Consider the following 20,725-nt stretch of genomic DNA (forward strand, 5'->3'; position numbering starts at 1 on the left):
ATTTTCTTGAAGTACTAGTGCATCAAACCTACCCCAAAATTTGATAAAAATTGGTGTAATATATGATTACTGTATAATCTAAGATTTTGAGATGTTCAACACGTAAAAAAATTCTGGAGTTAAATTTACCACACTAAACTAGTAATAATTGAACTACACTTTGTAGTCATCGTATCGGCAAATGCAGTAGCATAAATGACACTGTACAAGATTAATCTCTACTGTAATAGATCTATTTACTGTTCGACTGTAGCAAAAATTTGTAGGTTTATTAATTACTCAATGTAGTGACTCATCCTGTGGTTTCTTCAATCGCAAAATTTTATAAGAATTAGTTGGTATTACAATTTTTTCTCAAAATCGATCAGAAGACTATTTTTTTTATGAACATGACATTAAAATAAAAATAACTAGAAAACAATGCGGAATTCGAAAAAACTTTATACGAAAAACTTCTAGGAAATAATATTGTTTACAAAAAATGTCCAATGATATTTTGTAATAGGTCTGATAAGACGCATAGAAGTAAGAAAATCTCAAAATTTAATATGAATTCGACTTCAACCTCAAATAACTTTTGAACAAATAGATTTCTCAAAAAATGATAAGAATCTTTTTTTGTAGAGCATTCAATTCCCTATAAAAACATGCCTGCCAATTATTCCTATGACGCATCGTTAGCTACTTATAAAAATCAGAAGATGTAAAAAAATATTTTTCCATGTTATTCTTATGGGAAATTAAAAAGTGCAATGCGGACAATGTTAATATTTATATTAAGAGCTCTAATTTCCACAGGCGTCTTTTTTTATCTAAACAAAACTTTTGAACCTGTTTGAAAGAAAAAAAAAAATTTTGTTTGTTTTTTGAATCACCCTAATAACCATAGTAATACCACATTATAACGTTAAATTTACGGCATTATAAGAACATTCTCAAAACCACGGAGGTGGTAACTATTACTATCGGCAATAGTAAATATTACTATATACGAGAAACGAATAGTTAACATAAAAGCATGATAATGATTATCACATACAATATGGTCATTATTTCCTATAGCATGATCGTAATAGTTAGCACTTTTTTCAGCGTGTATTTTTAAATGAAATAAAACACGCATCAGACTTTTAATTAGGTTAGTGTTCATGTTTGCCAATCAATAAAACAATAAATTATAGATATTTTTTAATTTCTATTAAATGAAGAAGTATTTCATTAAATTTTTTATGATCAAATAAATAAACAATTCCGTAATATTTTTTATAAGTGAATAAATAAATTGAACAAAATGAATGAATATTAATTTTTGTAGACAAATTTTTAGAATAATTGTGACTGTGTGACGCCGACTTTAGAAATTTAACAGACTCAAATGCGTGAAAAACTGCATAAAAATCAATAGACGCAATGGTTTTTGTGCGGTTTTTGACCTATTTGAGTAGATTTCATGGGGACTCTTGGATAGGGATATAAAATATCGTAGACAACTAGAGCCATCAAGTATAATACTCAATGACACTAGGCACCGAGGATAGTATTTTTTTTTTTTTTTTTTTTTTTTTTATTATGTAAACACTAATTTCTAGTTAAGATATATTCAAGTGCATACTCATCAATGAATAAATATATTTGATTTTTAATTTAAGTACCATAATTGATTCAACAGCTTTGTTATGAAATAGATTTCTTAATAAATTATTTTTATGCTCTCAACTATTTAATTTTATTACTTTCTAATAAAATTTGAAATGATGTACTGTCATAAAAAAAAAGAAAATAATAATAAATCATTCTAGCGAGTAAAATGACATACGTTTTAAAAATAGTATAGTCACCAAAATATTCATGGAAGCTTTTTAATTGCATTATCGCGTTCTCGTAACTTTGTCGAAAGTGCTATTGATGTAATATTTACTCCACTTTCCTGTATTCGTTTCACATCTAAAAAAATCATGCTAACATCATAGATTGACGCTTAAATAATAAATAGATAGAAGCTATTCGCTAGACAATTAACTGAAATTTTTTTTTTTCAAGCGATCAATTTCGTTTTTTCTTTTTTTTTTTTTGCTACTGGTTCAATAAAGTATTTATAATAATAAAATGGTTTTATCAGCATTAAACGAAGTAGATTCAAATAAAATTCGAATCCAAGTTAACCATCAGATCAATATAAAAAATTTGTTATTTTATATGGAGAGAATTTTCATATGAATATTGCCATGTCTTTTATTGTTAAAATTACTTTAAATCAGATAATCATGAGCCATTTCGACTTTTTATTTTTGATTTACAAAATTTTACTCTTCCAATGAGTAAAAATCAATCAGATAAATTTTTACTCATAATAATGAGTATATATATATATATATATTAGGGTGGCCCAAAAAAACCGACTAATTTTTTTTTTCGATCTCGCATGAAAATTTGTTGGTTTACGATGTTTTAAGAAGCCTCTCAAAAAATCAGCTCGATAAAAAATTTTTAAGAGGTCGCTCACGAATTTTGAAAATATCAAAAATAATCGAAATTCGGATTTTTATTTCTAAATTTTTTTTTTTTCTCGTGGCAGCAATAGTTTATATTTGTGAAATCATGACTACGCTGAGAATTTCAGCCCAAAATTTAAATATTTAAACCTCGCTCAAGAATTTTGAATATTAACTGATAATATGTAACTAATAGTTTGAATTAGTTTTTATAACTAAATTATTGTCATTTCACTTAAATATAACTTTTGCATAACCGAAAATATACAGGACAGTCTTAAACAATAAAATTTGTTAAGTTTTGAATAAGCGAAAAAACTTACAAATTGAATTAAAAAATAAAAAAGTATGTAAAAAACTTGATATTCCTATTTCTCGGGTTATATTTTCTTCATTGTCATGCAAATTGATGGTGAAAAAATCAAGAAACTTTATTATTAATATTTAAGGGACGCTCAAAAACGTCCAAAAGACAGCACTCGGAAACATTCAAAATTCTTGAGCGAGGTTTAAATATTTAAATTTTGGGCTGAAATTTTCAGCGTACTCATGATTTTACAAATATAAACTATTGCTGCCACGAGAAAGAAAAAAATTTAGAAATAAAAATCCGAATTACGATTATTTTTGATATTCTCAAAATTCGTGAGCGACCTCTTGAAAATTTTTTATCGAGCTGATTTTTGGAGAGGCGTCTTAAAACATCTTAAACCAACAAATTTTCATTAGAGACTCGAAAAAAAAAAATAGTCGGTTTTTTTGGGCCACCCTAATATATATATAGATGTATAAATTTTTTAACAAATGGTATTTTCGAACTCTACTCAACTAATTATGATAGTTTATGACGAAATTCCTTGAAAAATCGACCATGAGGACAAATACAATAGTTAGATTTAAAAAAAATCTACCTAAAAATTAAACTGATTATTGAGTTTTTCGAGAGATATCTTACTCACACACGGTCATCCTAATTGACGTCCATTTAGACATCCACGATTATGTTTGAATGAATTTGTAACGTCAGACATAATCATGTGTGTTCATGGTTAGTCAGAAATGAACTAACATGTCAGGTCTGGTTAGAGTTGGAGGTCTTTAACCTTCCAGACTGGATCAGGCATGAACAGACATGGCCATGCATGATCAGGGCTCAAATATTTAAAGCTTTAGACATGATCATGCATGAACAGGCATGATAATGTCTAATTTCAAGCCCGATCATACAGGAACAGGCATGGTCATGTCTGAATATTTTTTCCCAGGTTATGATAATGTAACTGAATAAAATTTTTAAGTAAACCCAAATTGTTCTTTAGAATTTTCTCTAGACATTGGTGTACTTTTTGCCATAGAAGTGAGTAATGAAATTAGCAGAAATAATTTAGGTAAGAAAATACGGATTTAGCGACGAGTCGATAAGGCACAACCTCTCTCGCTGTTGCGTCCAAGGCGTGCAATTAGCAGAACTAAAATGATCTATACACTGAGAGAACAATTTATTTGAGCCAAATAAATAGATTTATTTGACTGAACAAAATCATTTATTTCATTTAAATATATATTTGTTTATAGCTAATAAATCGAGGTTCAAAAAAATTACACTACAGCTGGTGGCGATACAGTACCATCATCCAAATACAGATTTGTTAACTATAAGCAAATCATTATTCCATTCAAATGAACCATATCTTTGCCTCAAATAAATACTGATTGGGCCCATTCAAATATGGGATTTATTTGCCTAAAACAAATCTTATTTGGCTCAATTAAATTATTATTTCAGTGTAGAAATACTACAGCGTGTCAGGAAAAACAATTTTATTTAACATGTGTAGAATATGCTAGTAAAGTGCTTTTTCAAAATTCGAAGCCATTATAAAGATACAGCAGTTCGAAGAAGCAGATATTCGGAGCACTGATGAGTTGAGTGGTAGGAGGCCGGGTTATTGTGACGAGTAACAAAAGCCAGAATTGAAGCAAGAGTAAAGCTATTTAATTTGAAAGACTCCCAAGAAGAATAGAAAGAAGTTATATATGTACTAGTACTCGTAGATTGATGGTAAGTTAAGATTTTCAAAGGTTTAACCGTGCCTGAAACTTTAAACGCATTTTTTTCAAAACTGTGTTTTTCATACTCTCCTGCATCATATCCTGAGAACGGTTTCACCGATTCACATGAAATTTACATTTTTTAACTTCCCGCTACGAAAATCGACGATTTTCGAAAAATTGGGAAGTTATTGTTTTCACCCCGATTTGCGAAAATCAAAATTTCATCAGATGTCGACGTTTTGAGGTCCTAGGAAGCTATTCTGACTATTTTCAGAATGATGTCCGAGTGTCTGTATGTGTGTGTGTGTGTGTGTGTGTGTGTGTGTGTGTGTGTGTGTGTGTGTGTGTGTGTGTGTGTGTGTGTGTGTGTGTGTGTGTGTGTGTGTGTGTGTGTGTGTGTGTGTAAACTCTTCGTAACTTTTTAACTAATGAATCGATTTGGATGGTTGAGGTGGCAATCGAAAGAGCTTGTTGGCTTTCAACTTTCCTGAGCATTTCAGATCATTTGATCAAGTAGACTTGAAGGTATTGGCGAATTATGAAAAAAAAAAATTTCTTTTTTTTAGTTTTTTATTGATTTCTCAGAAACGATTGATACGATCAACTTCAAAATCTAATCAGCTCTAGAACTCAATAAAACGCGTCGATTGCCGCCTTAGCTATCTCAATCGGATCATTCGCTCGAGAGTTATCGCGGGAGAAAGAAATGCTAAAAAACGGTTTTTTCGAAAACAATAGTATACGAAAGTATTTTCGAGCTCGAAGAGCTCGGAAATATATCTACAACAATGTTTTCTAGCTCTTTGAGCTCAAGGAGCTCAAATACAGCGGGAAGTTTTGGGGCTGGCCAGCGGGGTCAACCGATAGACAGATTTTTTTTTTTTCAAAAGTCTGCCAAAAACGCAATTTCCAATAGTTGCAAACGATTCTAGTTCATCCGATGTATTTAGGCTGAAAGATTAAAACGCCGTTTTTTTTTTGTTTTTAGATAAGCCGATAAGCTGAAATCGTGACGGAAGTGAGCGTACTTTTTTTCGAGGCAGGTGTCTTCAGAGTGGTACAACTTACGTTGTGATGAAAATTTGTTTTACATTGTAATGGGTAGCCTTCTGATTCAATTAATAAAATGTGGTCGTAATAAAATTAGGGCCCCATACATGTGTGGAAAATTAAATGGATTTCCAATTACCTTTGCTAAGCTAGTCCCCCATACGAAAAAAATATATATCCGGGATATATCCAGGTGAATCTGTATATATGCGACATATATGAAAATATATCTCGCATATCTGCAAATTCTCCTGGATATATTTTTTTCGTATGGGTCAGTACCTCAGGACGAGGATAACCCCGTACTGGACCACTCAGTTTAAAAATATTACAGAGAGATTCTTAAATTTCAGGCTTATACTTATAAGGAAGTTAAGTGATATGTATAAAATTGCTCGAAATTTATTTAATTAAGTATAACCTAAAAATTTCGACATTTATTACATAACAAAGTTGCTTTACAATGATAAAATGAAAGATGAACAATAGAATAAATATGGCAGAAGAAACTGACTTGACTGTTATAAGATTAACAGACTCGATAAATTATGACTCGATAAATTTACTTCTGTATAAATTATATCGATTTGACTGAATTGATTAAAGACATCTAATAAAATAGATCGACAATAAAACGAACTCACTTCGATTCTCTTTACAGTCTACTACCAATCCAACCGACTCCAACAGATCCCAGTCTTTCTTTTCACCAAACCTTCTTCTCAATCCAATAGACCTCCAGTCCTTCAAAACTCCAAAACCTCCTCAATCCAACTCCAATAAATTATTCTGGTCCAATATCTACAATAATTTATAGAATATATTTAAATAAACTTAATTATAAAATGAGCTTCCATTAACGTGGGCTTATGAACTCTTGGCTTTTACAGAATATGACCAGCAGCAAAAAATAGAGTACAGTCGTAGATAGTAGTTATAAGAGTAAAAATAGATACTAGGATGGTCGTGGTAGCGAATTAGACGTCCGTACTCTACGAGTACTGCAAGCCGAGAGACTGACAGTTTGTCGTCTTTGGGTCTCGTGCCTTTCAACTCCCAAAGCTGCCGACCCCTGAAACGTCTTGGTAGCCGAAAACTCGACAGCAGCGACCCTGGGTATGAAAAGCGTGTTGATTTGACGACTATTGTTGTAGGAGGAGGCCGCTTATGCTTTTGGCGCGAGTCAATATTTGAATTTAAAGAATGAATTAAAATTCACCCCGTTTCAACATACTCTTGAAATATTAATGAATATAATGATCAAATAATTCAAAGTTTTATCTTTCCATTGGTCGTCAGAAAACTTTTCAAAACACGCCATCACACGGGGGAACCCCCTTAACAAACAACAAACATCTACTAAAAATTTCAGCTCAATAACTCGAAAATTGATCTGGCACACGTTGGGAACCCTTTTTCCATCCCGGCTAAAAATTCCAGTTCAATTTTCATTCATTACGAATCTGGCATGCCGAATCCTGTATTCGCGTCACATTAAGCAACCGGATAAGGCCCACATCACAAAAGTAACGCACGTTTGAATTCCTGCCTAATTAGGAAAGCCGAATTTGGCACAAATTCGATAACTGATCTCACACCGAAAAACTAATCTATCCGTGGAAAATAATTAACCATAGAAATTCGCAATATATATTCATGTATGACTGTAACTATCATACAATTTCATTTAACCAATTTAAAAAAAAATTTTTTTTGTCTCTTAAAATTACTTTTGCGGGACAGTTATCATCAAAGATAGTAATTATTTAATTTTCAATCGAATTAAAAATTCTTAATTCAAAGAAAAAAGCGAAACTTTTTAAGGGCCGCTGTTCTGGGATTTGAACTCGGGGCCCCACGCACGAGAAACCCACGCTTTAACTAATACGCTACAGTACTAATTCTCGACTAGGAAAAAAATTGTAAGACCTATTAGTATCTAATTGGGTTCCCAATGGGAAACCCCACGTTGGGACGTAACGCATAGCCCAAGATGATGCCAATCGGGTAATTCCTAGTGGGTCCCAAGTGGGTATACCCAACTGTTTAACAATTAAGCATACCCTATATGGTTCCAATTGGGTACACCCTACACAAACATCAGGCCAAGCCAATCAAATCCCAACATACTAAAAATTTGCTAAAATAAATTTTTTATTGAAATCCTCTCATTCTAGTTTAATTTCTTTTTGTTTATTCAATTTTCGACGAAGACCATGGCCATCCCAATCACGAGCTCCTTACTGGGTTTTCCCAAAATGTTCCCAATCCTATCCCAATCGGGTGAACCCAATAGCAATTTTTTATTTTAGTGTTGGGCTTACCCGATATGTTCCCAATCATATCCCGATAGGGATAACCCTATCAGACTTGCCCCATCAATACCCAAGGGGGTCCTAATGTATGCTTGGGGATAATTTCTAATCGAAACTGTGGCTCCAAAGTTTAGTTATTCTATAAAAATATTATTCGGTATCAGCCAGGAATTCTAAAAGTACGCAGAACATAGGCAGTGCCAAAGACTATCCTAATTACAGCCAGTTTGGAAATGTTTTGTTATATCGAGTTTCGGTGTTCCTCATGATCACGGAATTCGGTACGAACTAGGTTTGCCGTATTTCGGAAAGTCTCACTCAGCCTTAATTGATGGTTCGGCATGCCGTAATAGAATTCTAGTCGGAGCGCATTTTTTATACATGGGAAAAAATCACTTGGTGTATTTTATAACTAACTATTTGAAAAAAAAATTTTTGTTTAATGTTAGGTTCTAAGATCTTGTAGGAAATTAAATTCCCTAAACAGAAGGTCCTCAGTGGCATTTGCTAAAATTTTATAGCAGAAACGTTGTTGAGGACATAACTTATGGGAAAAAATCGATTTTTTGACCGAAAAACAATTTTTTTATTTTTCATTCATTAATTGCCTGATTTTTTTCGATTTTGCTTTAGTAGAAAATTGATTTGTCTACAGAAATGGTCCTTAAAGTAGTTGTCGGAGGATAAGCAGTGTCAGAAATTTACAAAATTTTTTATACTTCTTAACAGTATTAAGATACAATTACCATTAACTTTTCGTTACTCGCGTCCACTCACCCGACGATTTTCATCATGCTGAATGAAATGCGACGTTGCTGAATTATAATGCTATAATGAATTATTTCTTACAGTAACAACAATAAGTTTGGCAACGTAATCACAAAAATTGAATCGACGATTTAACTCGCATAATGAGCACTGTGCCACTTTTTCACATCCTTGTAATGCATTAATATATTTTTTTCATATTTAAAATGAATATTTGTCAATTATAATCATATTTAACAAAAATATAGATTTCAAAAAGAGAATTGGTTAAGTATAAAATCACAAATACCCATACTAGGGTAGGTCAAAAAATTAATTATTTTTTCTTTTACAAGTGACACGAGAAAATGGGTTTTTAGACACCTCAAAAAAATTCTCACCAAATATGAGCTCTTAATTTCAATAGGAAGATAGCGCTTATCGCAGTTTTTTTTTTTTTCTCAGTCCAATAGGAAAAAATTCGTACCTCATCATTAATTGATTGTTCAGAAAAATGTTGTGGAAGAATTTTCTAGGAAATTTAATGCTCTACAAAAAAGGTACCAAATATTTTTTCCGTAAATCTCACCATTTGAATGATATTGAAGATTTAAGTTTGATTATTTTAAGGCAAATTTCATTTTTGTTTATGAATTTTATAACTCGACGATAAATCACTATTATAAAATTCGGAATGCAACTTTTTGTAGGAAATTAACTGCTCTATAAAAATGGTGTCTTATATTTTGGCGATTAAATTAAGCCTTCAAAAGATATTCATCATCAAACTTTCATGTGTACTGATTTTAAGAGTTTTTGATTAGATATTTGAAAAATATCAATTTAATTTATGAATTTCGTACAAATTCCATTTTTCGTCATTAATATATTTATTATTTGACTTTTATTTTCAAAATTTTTTTCCAATATTTCTAAACATTTTATTTTTAATTATTAGAAATCACGATTATGTTGTTTTTTTCGATAATGTCTTCAAAACGGCTTTAACAATTTTTCCACTCTAGCGGGATATTGTCCTAATGAAAATTTCTTCTCTAGAGAATTTTTGTTTTGTATTTTATTTCTTATTGTAATCTTATTGTAATCTTCCTATTGAAATTAAGAGCTCATATTTGGTGAGAATTTTTTTAAGGTGTCTAGCAACCCATTTTTCCGTGTCACTTGTAAAAAAAAAAATAGTTGATTTTTTTGACCCACCCTAACCCATACAGTTATTTTTATTGCAATTTTAGTCAAAAAGGCGGCACACGCTTATAGCGTGAGTAACAAAAGGTTAAAATTTGAAGTTGGTTGGCCATCTCTAATTTGATGTAATTATAATCAAAGTTTGGATCATTAACATTGCGAGCAATGATGAGTATACGTTTCAATTCGGGTTCATGGTTCTAATAAAAAAGTAACAGTCAGAAATTTTTGCAAAACTTATAAAAAATTAATAAATTTATCCTAAATTAAAAAAAAAGTATTTACTATCTCATTGTTGAGGTATAGCAACCCAAAGTTCAACAATCAATGAAAAAATATACATGCATAGTAATATTTAAGAGGTTAATTTAAACAGAAACTCAGAACACTGTACAGCAACTGGTAGAGTATATGTGACGTTGTCAAATTATAATTTAATAAAATGTTCAACAGCATTTGTGAATACGTATGTATGAGTAGTGTGCAGGTAAACTTCTCACGAGCACAGTATCAAACAAAGACAATGGATCACTTTAACTACTACCTAACCTACTCTTAGCGCGCATATGGCTCATAACTTTTTGACAATATTGGAGTAGGACAACTACCTTGAGTTTATTCTTATGCAGATGACTAAAAAAAAGTTACAAAGCTGCATAGTGAAGAAAAATAGAATCCTTGGAAAAAAAAAAAAAATAAATTCGTTTTTGTTTTTCATTTCTTCCAATATTTAATTGTAGTTAAAATTTGGAATGCAAGTTTATTGTCTAGAGACTTTATAACCCATAATTCTTGGATCTTAAGCAAATTAAACTTGGGACCTTTTTTGTAGAGAATTAAATTTCCGATAAGATCAGGATACCTCAAATTTAGAAAAATAGATATTTTCGTTACATAGTATTTAATCGAGGGTTGCGGTATGCTTGTACACGAAAAAAAAAATTTCATGAAAATTTACTATACAAGTATCGTAATCCTGGACCCGACTTGTTTTACCGTAAACTATCAAATTTTTTATGTGAAAACTTACTGCTTACAAAAGAGTTTTTACAATTTGCTATCGTAATTTCACAAAATGATTGTTGTATCAAGTTCAGTTAAAAAAAAAAAATACATTACTGGTTTCGTAAAAAATATAGGAATGAGAAATAAGATTGTAGTGGGTCCCACTTACTTTATAAATATAATGTGGTCTTGATAAAATAAGGGCCAACACATATGTAAAACTTGAGGTGTTCTACGTACCTGTCTAGCTATGCTCAGTAAACCTCAGGACGAGGATAACTCCGTACTGAACCACTCAGTAGAAAAATTAAAGAGAGAGAATTTTTATATTAACTTATCAGGAAAGTTGACATGGTTAGATAATTAATTAATATATTTCAATAAAACTGATAACTATGGCATTTATTAAAACAAAGTCGCTTTGCAAATAATAAATGATGAAAGATGAACAACAGTTTTCCGGATGACTGATGAAACTGACTCGACTGACTAATGAAATATGACTGATCTAATTTGGTGATAAGCTGACTCAATAAATCATAATAAAATTTACACAATTAAATAACCTGACAATAAATAACGACTAAACTTACTCCAACAAATCTACCAGTCCTTCATTCCGATGAACCTCCTTTCTTAGACCAATAAACCTTTAGTGTTTCAAATAACAAGTCCTCAATAATAAATTTACCAGGTCCAAATTTCCACGACAGTAATTTTTAGATTATAACTAAAATAAACTTAACTAAGATAAGCTTCCACCTCAGGTGCGCTTATATGCTCTTGCCCCTTAACGAGGATGACAAAGGCTAACAGCACGTGTGTAGATATAAGTAGTTGTAGATGTGGGAATAGTGGTAGTAGTAGTAGTAGTAGAACACGTCCGTCCGCGCACGAGCGAAGCGATGTAGGTAGGAGTCTTCATTGATAATGTAACATAACCGGACGAGTGTTAACACAATAAGTATCTTGGGTTTCTCGTTTTAATCATACGAGCCGAACAATATTTTTTATAACGACTGTGTTTAAAGTCCATACCTCTTTTGGGCCGAACACTACTACCATCTCAGGAAAGAAAGAGAATGTGGTCGAAGTGAACTTGAAAAGGCCCCCCGTGGTACTAGTTTCCCTGTACTGTTGATCAGGTTGCATCAAGATAAATGATAAGGGTTTCCTCTATTTGTTACTACAGTGCTCCCCCCCCTCAAATATCCCTCTGTAAGATATCACTTCCCCTCATTTTACTACCATTTCTCCTCAATCCAGTCTTCCCACTACATTCAGTGAAATTCACTTGCACATGCGCTTGAGCCGCTACTATAAGTTAGTTGTTTACATACACATAGATATACTTGCAGATTGTAAGATTTAAGATTGTTGTGATTTTAGTAATATTAAGTTTATTTATGATAAATAAAAAAATATCGTATGTCAAGCGATAAAAATAATAACACAACAAAGCGTAAACAACCGATAGTGGTACCCGTTTTGGTTAAAGTTAATGCTTTAAAAGAATTAAGTAATGGGGTCCCAAAAAAAGGTATTGCGAAAAACCTTCATGTAACCCCGCAAACAATTAAAAAGTGGGACAAAAATAAAAAAAAGTTTGATGATTGAGTGCAAGAAGGTGGTGATGAATTGGCAGAAGTTAAAAGAATGCGAAAAATAAATAATGAATATGTTGACATGGCCACTTGGTTTTGGTTCAAAGAGAAACAAGCTGCTGAGATTCCAGATCAGGGTACTCATGTACAGCTTCAAGCCAAAATCTTTCATCAAAAAATGGGTGCGAAGAATAAGTTTTCGGCAAGTGATGGCTGGCTTTATAAATGGCAGTAGAGACACCAGGTTCATAAAAAAAAAATCTGTAGAGAAAAACTGTCAGTGGGTACGGTTGCTGCCGATAAATACAAATCTGAGTTTGAAGATTTTGTTACAGAGACGGGCCTGTCATTAGATGAAGCTTTTAATTGTGACGAAAGTCCATTAAATTATAAAATTTTGCCGTCAACAACATTGACAGCAGCATGTGAAGCTGGAACTTTTTGTATAAAAGGTAAAAAAGAGAGAGTGACAGTAATGGCTTGTAGTAACGCATCAAGAACTTTGAAACTACCTCTTGTGTTGATTGGTAAGTCTGCCAAACCTAGAGCAATTAAAAATTTAAAGACGTTGTCTGCTTATTATAAAAGCCAAAAATCTGCGTGGATGACATACGCTTTATTTTAAGAGTGGTTTGAAGAAGAATTTGTACCGGCTGTATCTAAATTCCTAGCCGAAAAAGGGCTCAAAAAAGCGCTTTTGTTTGTTGACAACTGCGCTGCACATCCGTCCCTCACAGAAAGTAACATATCAGTCCGTTTTTTTTCCTCCAAATACAACTTGCTTGTTACAACCGATGGATCAAGGTTGTCTGCAGAATTTAAAATTGTTTTATCGAAGTAATTTAATGGCACACGTCATTGATTCTGTCAATAATGGCAGTTCTCTATTGGACAGTCTAAAAACTATCAGTATAAAAGAGGTTATTTTTTGGATTGCTGATGCATGGAACAAAGTGTTGCTAGATACCATCAAGAAATCATGGAGGACGGTATGTTGAATGATAACAATGCTTATATAGATGTAAATTGATGATTAATTACTATAATTATTGTTTAATTTTTAGTTGTGGCCATTAAATTCTATTTTTCAACCTGAGAGAACTCCGTTCTCTGCTGAATCAAGTAGTGCTGCAAGTGGTACTGAGATATTAGATGCATTTTGTAAGATGATGAGATTTTTTCGTTTCCTCGAGGCATGGGCAAGGTCTGGCATAAAAGTCAGGGCCAGGACTGGCAACCAAGCATGGGCCAGGTCTAGCAACCAGGTCTGGCCCAATGTTATCATTCCAGAGTCCTACCATGGCTGGGCCAATGCTGGCTTACAAGCACATCATATTGGCCCATGCTTGGCTCAAGATTGGGTACTCAGTCCTGGCCGTTACAATGATTACCCAGATTTAGGCCAGGACTGGGTAACCTAGCCTTGACCTTGACAATGATTACCCGAGCTTGGGCCAAGACTGGGTGCCCCTGCCTTGGCCGTCCAATGGCAATCCAGACTTGGGCCAAGGTAGAATTACCTAAGTTTGGCTATACTTATGGTTGAATAAGTAGATCATATAAATGTATTAGTTCAACATTAGAAGGTTCGTCCAGTAGCTATCGTTTGGACCCAGCAATCAGAAGGACGGCAGTTCACGCCCGGAGCCCAGCATAATTTTCACCGAGTTTTTTTCACATGTTAATAATAATAAAATTTTTTTTTAATTAAATTTATTCGTTTCCTCGATGCACGGGCAGAGTCTGAGCCAGGACTGGCAATGAAGCATGGGCCAGGTCTGGCAACCAGGACTGGCCCAATGTTATTATCCCAGAGTTCTACCAAGGCTGGGCCAAGACTGGCTTACAAGCTTGGGCGAAGGTTCTACATACTTGGGCCGAGCGTGGGCCCGTCGTACTTTCCTCTCCAGGTACTCTCGTCTTTTTCAACTACAGTACTCTCCTTCAACCTGCTATTCAGACACAATCAGTATCATTTACAAAAGGTACTGTCTACCTGCCTGGTATCCCGTAAAATTTTAGATTTATTTTATCGCTTGGTTCCACAATAAAAAGCCAAGATCCAAATGGATAATTACCTGTTGTACTTTTGTGGCCTTTGAGTAATGGCACCCACTCAGGTATCTTATTCTAGCGTTTTCCCTCTAGTATCAAATTCTGCGTGGCTCCAGTCCAGTCGTTCCGGTAACAATGTGTCGATCTGCTTCCGTGTTCCGCTTATAATTATTCACTTCCGCGTGAACTCGGACTCTTCGTAATTTGACCACCCCTACTTATCACTAAGTGATAACGGATAACTCTGGGGTGGCTTTGCAACATTATTGACAGCGCGCATAACAGATATTAATTTAATAAATATTTAACGCGGTAATTCAAACTACCCCGTTACATTTTACACTTCCTTTATAGAAATCAGCTAAGAAATTAATTGAACTCGACCAATAATACAGCTATAGAGACATGAAAAGTAGCAAGTGAATCGAAAGACAGTACTCGACGTTGAATTGCTTCAATCGTATGTTTAATATCCTCAAGCCTGAAGCAATTTATCACTACGAGTGTTTCATCAGATTGAATTTTGAATTGCGTTCTATAAACTCGAATTACTGATAATATCTGTCAAGAAACGTATACTCCTCAATCTCGGTTTGGCAATCTATTGAAGATTTATCAGTAAATCACAAGGTCAACAGGAATAAATAAAATTTAGAATGTTAATGAAAATTAAAGAAAAATCTGGGCGACGGTTAAACCTGCAGTCCAGCCCTAAAACTTTCCGCTGTTTTTGAGCTCAAGGAGCTCGGAAACATTAGTGTGAATACATATTCGAGCTCATCGAGCTCAAAAATACTTTGACATGCAATTGTTTTTTATGAGTTTTTCAAGCTCTAACAAGTTACGTTTTATGTTAAAGTTTAAAAATTTAAGAATCGGAAATCAGTAATAAACAAGTGATTTTAAATTTTTATTCCTAATTATATTCAATAAAACAAATATGTTGAGGCAGTGGTCAAAATAAAGATTGAAGTGAGTTTTGACTCAGATCAGAGAAATAATACATAAAATATCCGAGAAAAATAGAAAAAACATTGTATTTTAAATTTTTTTGTTGATAATAGGATTTGAACTATAAAGCGAGTTAGATTAAAGTATATAATGATCGAAAGAGACCATAAAGACGAATAGTTGGTATGATTTCGAAAACATTTTAGTGCATTATGTTATGATTTACACTGATAGAAGGATTTCTTAGTATTTAAGAAATCATTTCTTAAACATCATTTTTTTGTATTTAACAAATATTTCTTAGTATTTAAGAAATGATTTGTAAATAGTTAAGAAATCATTTATTAAATAGTAAAAAATATTTGTTAAATAAAAAAAAATGATGTTTAAGAAATGATTTCTTAAATAATAAGAAATCTTTTTTAAATGCTAAGAAATTCTTCTATCAGTAGATCTGGAAGAAATAACCACAAATGTTATTTTTTAAACTTTTCGACGCTGATATATTTTAAACTAATCAACTGCTTTTGACGTTTAATGTCGCAATCGTCACGCTTTGTTGAGTTCTAGAGCTGATTAGATTTTGGAATCAATCGATTAAGCCGTTTTTGAAAAAATCTCGAAAAAATTAAATAAAAATTTTTAGGAAAGTTGATGACTGACACGCTCTTTCGATTGCCGCAAGAACCATATGAATGGGTAAATTAGTTAAAAAGTTATAGAGCGTTCACACACACACACACACACACACATTCACGCACGCTTGGACATCATTCTGAAAATAGTCAGAATAGCTTCCTAGGACCTCAAATTGTCGACATCTGATGAAAACTCGTTTTTTTTTCGAGAATCGGGGTGAAACCAATAACTTCTCGAATTTTTCGAAAATCGTCGATTTTCTCAGCGGGAAGCTAAAAGTAACAGAGACAAACTGGAGATAAGGTGGACGAACTCGTCATCGTGCCAAATATAAGATAATGGAAGCATAAGGAATTTTAGGCGATAATTTGAGGTCAGATCAATTGAAATCGTCTGCATAATCACGTCAGCATGTGGATGGGATAGACTAGTACCTACTATTAAAAGGAAGATACTTGTATAAAAGTGAGTACCTCATTAAATCGGTTGATAAGGGTCTGCACAGAGTAAGATGAGGTAACACCTAACCACAAAGATTCCTCTTCTGTTTGAGTTGAACTATTAGTAGTAGAGGGTGAATCCTTTGACTGTTTTTGATAGTTACTTGATGATGCGCTTGATTTTGCTGATGATTTACTTTGTAAAGTTGCTAAATCCTGAGCAACATGACGCAAATATTCGTTTGGATTGACCTGGTAGAACAATTGATACTCACTCTCGGACAATCTGAGAGCCACCTCCTCGGGGAAGTGCAGCAGCTTGTGCAAATCCTCCAGCTCCTCAGAGCTCCGAGGCAGCTGCTGCTGCGGCCGTTTCTCCAGTTCTGTAAAAAATTTATTAATACACTCAGACATTGTATATTATAGCTTTAATAATTGATCTATTTATCTGCTTGTATATATATATTAGGGTGGGCCAAAAAAAATGATTATTTTTCTTTTCTTTGGTTACAGTGAAAATATTGTTTGAGATGATAAAAAAAAAATTCTTTTAAAATTTGAGCTCTTAATATTAATATGAAGAGGCGCCTATTTGCAATTTTCTATTTCCTATTTGAATAATGGCAAAAAAAATTTTTTATGTTTACAATCTTACTACTCAGCATCTAATCAACGGATCGCAAAGATTGATACTCAATCTTGTAGGGAATCGGACGATCTACGGAGAAGGTCTCTTATGATTTTTCGTTTATTCCACTCGGCTCAAAGTTATTTGATGTTAAAATTTAACCTTAAATAGTTAATTGGCATTTTCTAAAAAAATGTCGAATTTTTAACTTCCCGCTAAGAAAATCGAAAATTTTCATAATTTCGGGAAGTTATTTGTTTCGGTCCGATTTTCGAAAATCGAATTTCTATCAGATCTTGACGTTTTAAGGTTCTAGGAAGCTATTCTGACTAATTTTAAGATGATGTCCAAGTGTATGTATGTGTGTATTTGTGTGTACGTACGTACACGGAGAAAATTTTATGGTAAAAGTTACCATCAAGTTATTGTACAATTTTTAAACTGAATTATATGATTGATAATATCATTTAAATTATTAAATAAACAATTTAAATGGTAGTATCTACCATATGTATGGTAAAGTTTACAATTATTTATGATAACCAGAAATCATAACTGTTATTATCTTATATAATTACTACTATTATAAAAAATCGTAATTCTTAATAACTATTATATTTCAATAATAAAATTTGTTCAAAAATTTTTTTATTTTTATAACTTGTAATGTGCTCGACGGATTGATTCCAAAATCAACTGGGCTCTTAAACTTTATAAGCCGCGTTGAATGCCACGTCAACCATCAAAATCGGTTCATTCGTTCAAGAGAAGCCGTTGTCAAAAAAATTAAAAAAAAAAATTATTTTTTTTGTTTTTTTGAAATTGCTCAAATTTGACTCGATAAATCAATTTTAAAATCTAATCAGCTCTAGAGCTCAATGAAACGCGTCGATTGCCACCCTAACTGTCTCATTCGGTCCATTCGTTTGAGAGATCGTTGGAGAGAAAATGGTAAAAAACGTTTTTTTTTCGTAAACAACAGCAACCAAAAGTATTTTCGAGCTCAAGGAGCTCGAAAACGTTTTCACAACAATGGCTCCGAGCTCAAGGAGTTAATAAATAGTGGGAAGTTTTAGGACTGGCCCGCAGGGTCAACCGATCGACTGATTTTTTTGAAATTATTGATCGTAAATAATTAACATTTCTTACGCTTTAATTAAATTAGAATTCTAAATTTATTTTGTTAGATGAACAAAAACTTCTGCAAAAACAATAAAGTCCTAAATAACTATTGAAGTACTCCAATTCGATTAATTAGCAGTTTTTATACTCAACTAATAAATAGTCTAAGAATTAAAGATATTGTCTTCATAAATTTTTGATTGAAAATAATTATTTGTATTACAAATTACATTTTTCTTAATTTATTTTTAATAATATGTTTGTTTAATAAATATGGAATTACTGTATTAATTGTGATAGTATAATTTAAAGATAACTAAGGTTATACTTTTATTTTATTTTAACTTTAATTCAAGATTCAAGAAATTTTAAGTTTTAAACATTTAATCAATGATTACAAAAAAATTCGACGTTTTTTCAGAAAACGTGACGTGTACTTCAGAAAGTAAAATATTTTTTTCATTGTTAAACCATATTTTTGCAGTCAAAATTAAAAATATTGTGAAATTGCAAATAAACTATTTAAGGTTAAACTTTAGCATCAAATAACTTTGAGCCGAGTAGAATAAGCGAAAAATCATAAGAGACCTTTTTTGTAGGTCGTTCAATTCCCTACAAGATTGCTTATCAATCTTTGCGATCCGTTGATTAGATACTGAGTAATAAAATTTTAAACATAAAATAATTTTTTTGCCACGTTATTTAAATGGGAAATAGAAAATTGCAAATAGGCACCTCTTAATATTAATATTAAGAGCTTAAATTTTAACAGAATTTCTTTTTTGTCATCTCAAACAATATTTTCACTGTAACTAAAAAAAAAAAATAGTCACTTTTTTGGCCCACCCTAATATATATCCATTAGGGTGCTTCGTTTCCGGCGAAAGTTTATTTTTCGTTGCTCATCGAGCAAAATATTATTTTTTATGCTAAAACAATAATTCCTACTAAGTTTGAGCTCTTAATTTCAATCCTAAATACTTTCCATTCGATTTCAAAGAATTCCCATTTAAAATACACGTAAATTGAATTCCTTTTTTTCTAAGTTTCTAATACTCAGTTGCATTTCATGATATCAAAGCGCGGTTTGTCGCAATTTGTAGGGAACTTAGTGTTTTCCAAAAGTGCCTATGAAATTGACCTTCATCGGCTCGCAGAACGTAAACCAATTAAAGTACACTAAAAATGTGAACAGAAATTCTATAGATAATTTTATTCCCTTTAAAAAAAGTCCTATGAGTCATGTTGCTAAAGTCTATAGGTTCCGAGTTATAGTAATTTTAATAATTTGAAAAATAACATATTAATTGTAATTTTTTTTTGAGGAATTGTCAGCATTAATAAAATTTAAATCGATATTTTTATAAAAATTGTGTATAATAATTTAGTTCCTCATCATTTTCACTCATAAGATTCAACGAACCTGATTTTCTTCAATCAACGTCTCCGGTTCTGGAAGGCCAAGACTATTTTCCGTTGGCACCCTTATTTATGTCTAATGAATTTAAAGGTCCAACATTTGACAAGTCGAGAAATTGTTATAATTTACAGATATTTTAAACGAGATTTTGTGAATGACTGTATTCGTTCATGTATGATTATACATAATTGGTCCTGGCCAATTTTCAGCTCTAATTATATTTAATCATACACAATTATATATGATAAGGCAAAATCTTTTTTTTTTCGGAGTCCTTCAAAATTTAATTTAAAAAAATTCACCTCGTTTTTTCGTGATATAGAGGCCATGATAAATTGAGGAGCAAGCAAAGTATTCGCAGTGAAATGAGACACAAGAAATAATTATTTACTTAGGTGGGCCGTCATGCCCTAGTCTTTCTTATGTAAATAGTCGATAACTCTTAAACGAATTAATTAGCTGAAGTGAGAGTCGCTATGGGCAGTAATTAGTCTAAGAAAGAGAGTTTATCGGCAGAGTAATCGTCTGTCACGGTCTTAACTGTCATTAGATATTGAAAGGTCACGTGCTATTTGTAATGTTCAGTTCTTACAACAGGTATAACTACTACACACAATCAGGGTTCAAATCTCGGTCAAAACAAGTGATTATTTAAAAATAAAAATTGACACTAACACTAATACAGATGACATAGATAATAATAATAATCAAAATAATAACAATGGTAATAAAAAAAGTTAAAAAATCTAATGAAATTTTTATTTTATTCATCTCCATTCTATTATAATAAAATTTACTAAACGGAATAGTAAAATTTGCTAATGCAGTTTATATTTGTTGCCACATTCAAATAATAAAAATTATTACTGATTAATAGAAATTCAATTCTCGAGATAATAAATACTACACAATTTCAATAGCCTTTTGAGTTTAAAATATGAATTTAGTAATTTTAACTCATATTTTTGAGTAACGTTTATTTTTTTCTCCTTGTAT

At 32.1% G+C, this 20,725-nt stretch overlaps 2 protein-coding genes across 2 annotated transcripts in view; one reads left to right on the forward strand and one right to left on the reverse strand.

Moving 5' to 3' along the window:
• LOC130675283 (1-phosphatidylinositol 4,5-bisphosphate phosphodiesterase epsilon-1-like) overlaps positions 1–20,725 on the reverse strand; it is a 213,501-nt gene that overhangs the window by 96,734 nt on the left and 96,042 nt on the right. The window contains exon 4 of the mRNA XM_057480844.1: positions 16,593–16,942. The gene's annotated coding sequence lies outside the window, so the exon portion shown is untranslated. The remainder of the gene's footprint in view (positions 1–16,592; positions 16,943–20,725) is intronic.
• Positions 12,527–16,188, forward strand: LOC130676356 (uncharacterized). Its single transcript, XM_057482509.1, has 4 exons — positions 12,527–12,611; positions 12,810–13,001; positions 13,101–13,214; positions 16,127–16,188. The coding sequence occupies exons 1-4, from the start codon at positions 12,527–12,529 to the stop codon at positions 16,186–16,188; spliced, it is 453 nt and encodes a 150-aa protein (XP_057338492.1).

The sequence above is a fragment of the Microplitis mediator genome, chromosome 10 (assembly GCF_029852145.1).
Source record: "Microplitis mediator isolate UGA2020A chromosome 10, iyMicMedi2.1, whole genome shotgun sequence".
Taxonomy (NCBI): Eukaryota; Metazoa; Arthropoda; class Insecta; order Hymenoptera; family Braconidae; genus Microplitis; species Microplitis mediator.

Excerpts from the sequence above, each read along its gene's own strand:
- LOC130676356 (XM_057482509.1), top strand. The coding sequence starts at position 12,527 with ATGCGAAAAATAAATAATGAATATGTTGACATGGCCACTTGGTTTTGG. Across the intron at positions 12,612-12,809 it reads TGCTGAGATTCCAGATCAGG|AGACGGGCCTGTCATTAGAT; the intron begins GTACTCATGTAC and ends ATTTTGTTACAG. Across the intron at positions 13,215-16,126 it reads ACATCCGTCCCTCACAGAAA|GAAAGTTGATGACTGACACG; the intron begins GTAACATATCAG and ends AAAAATTTTTAG.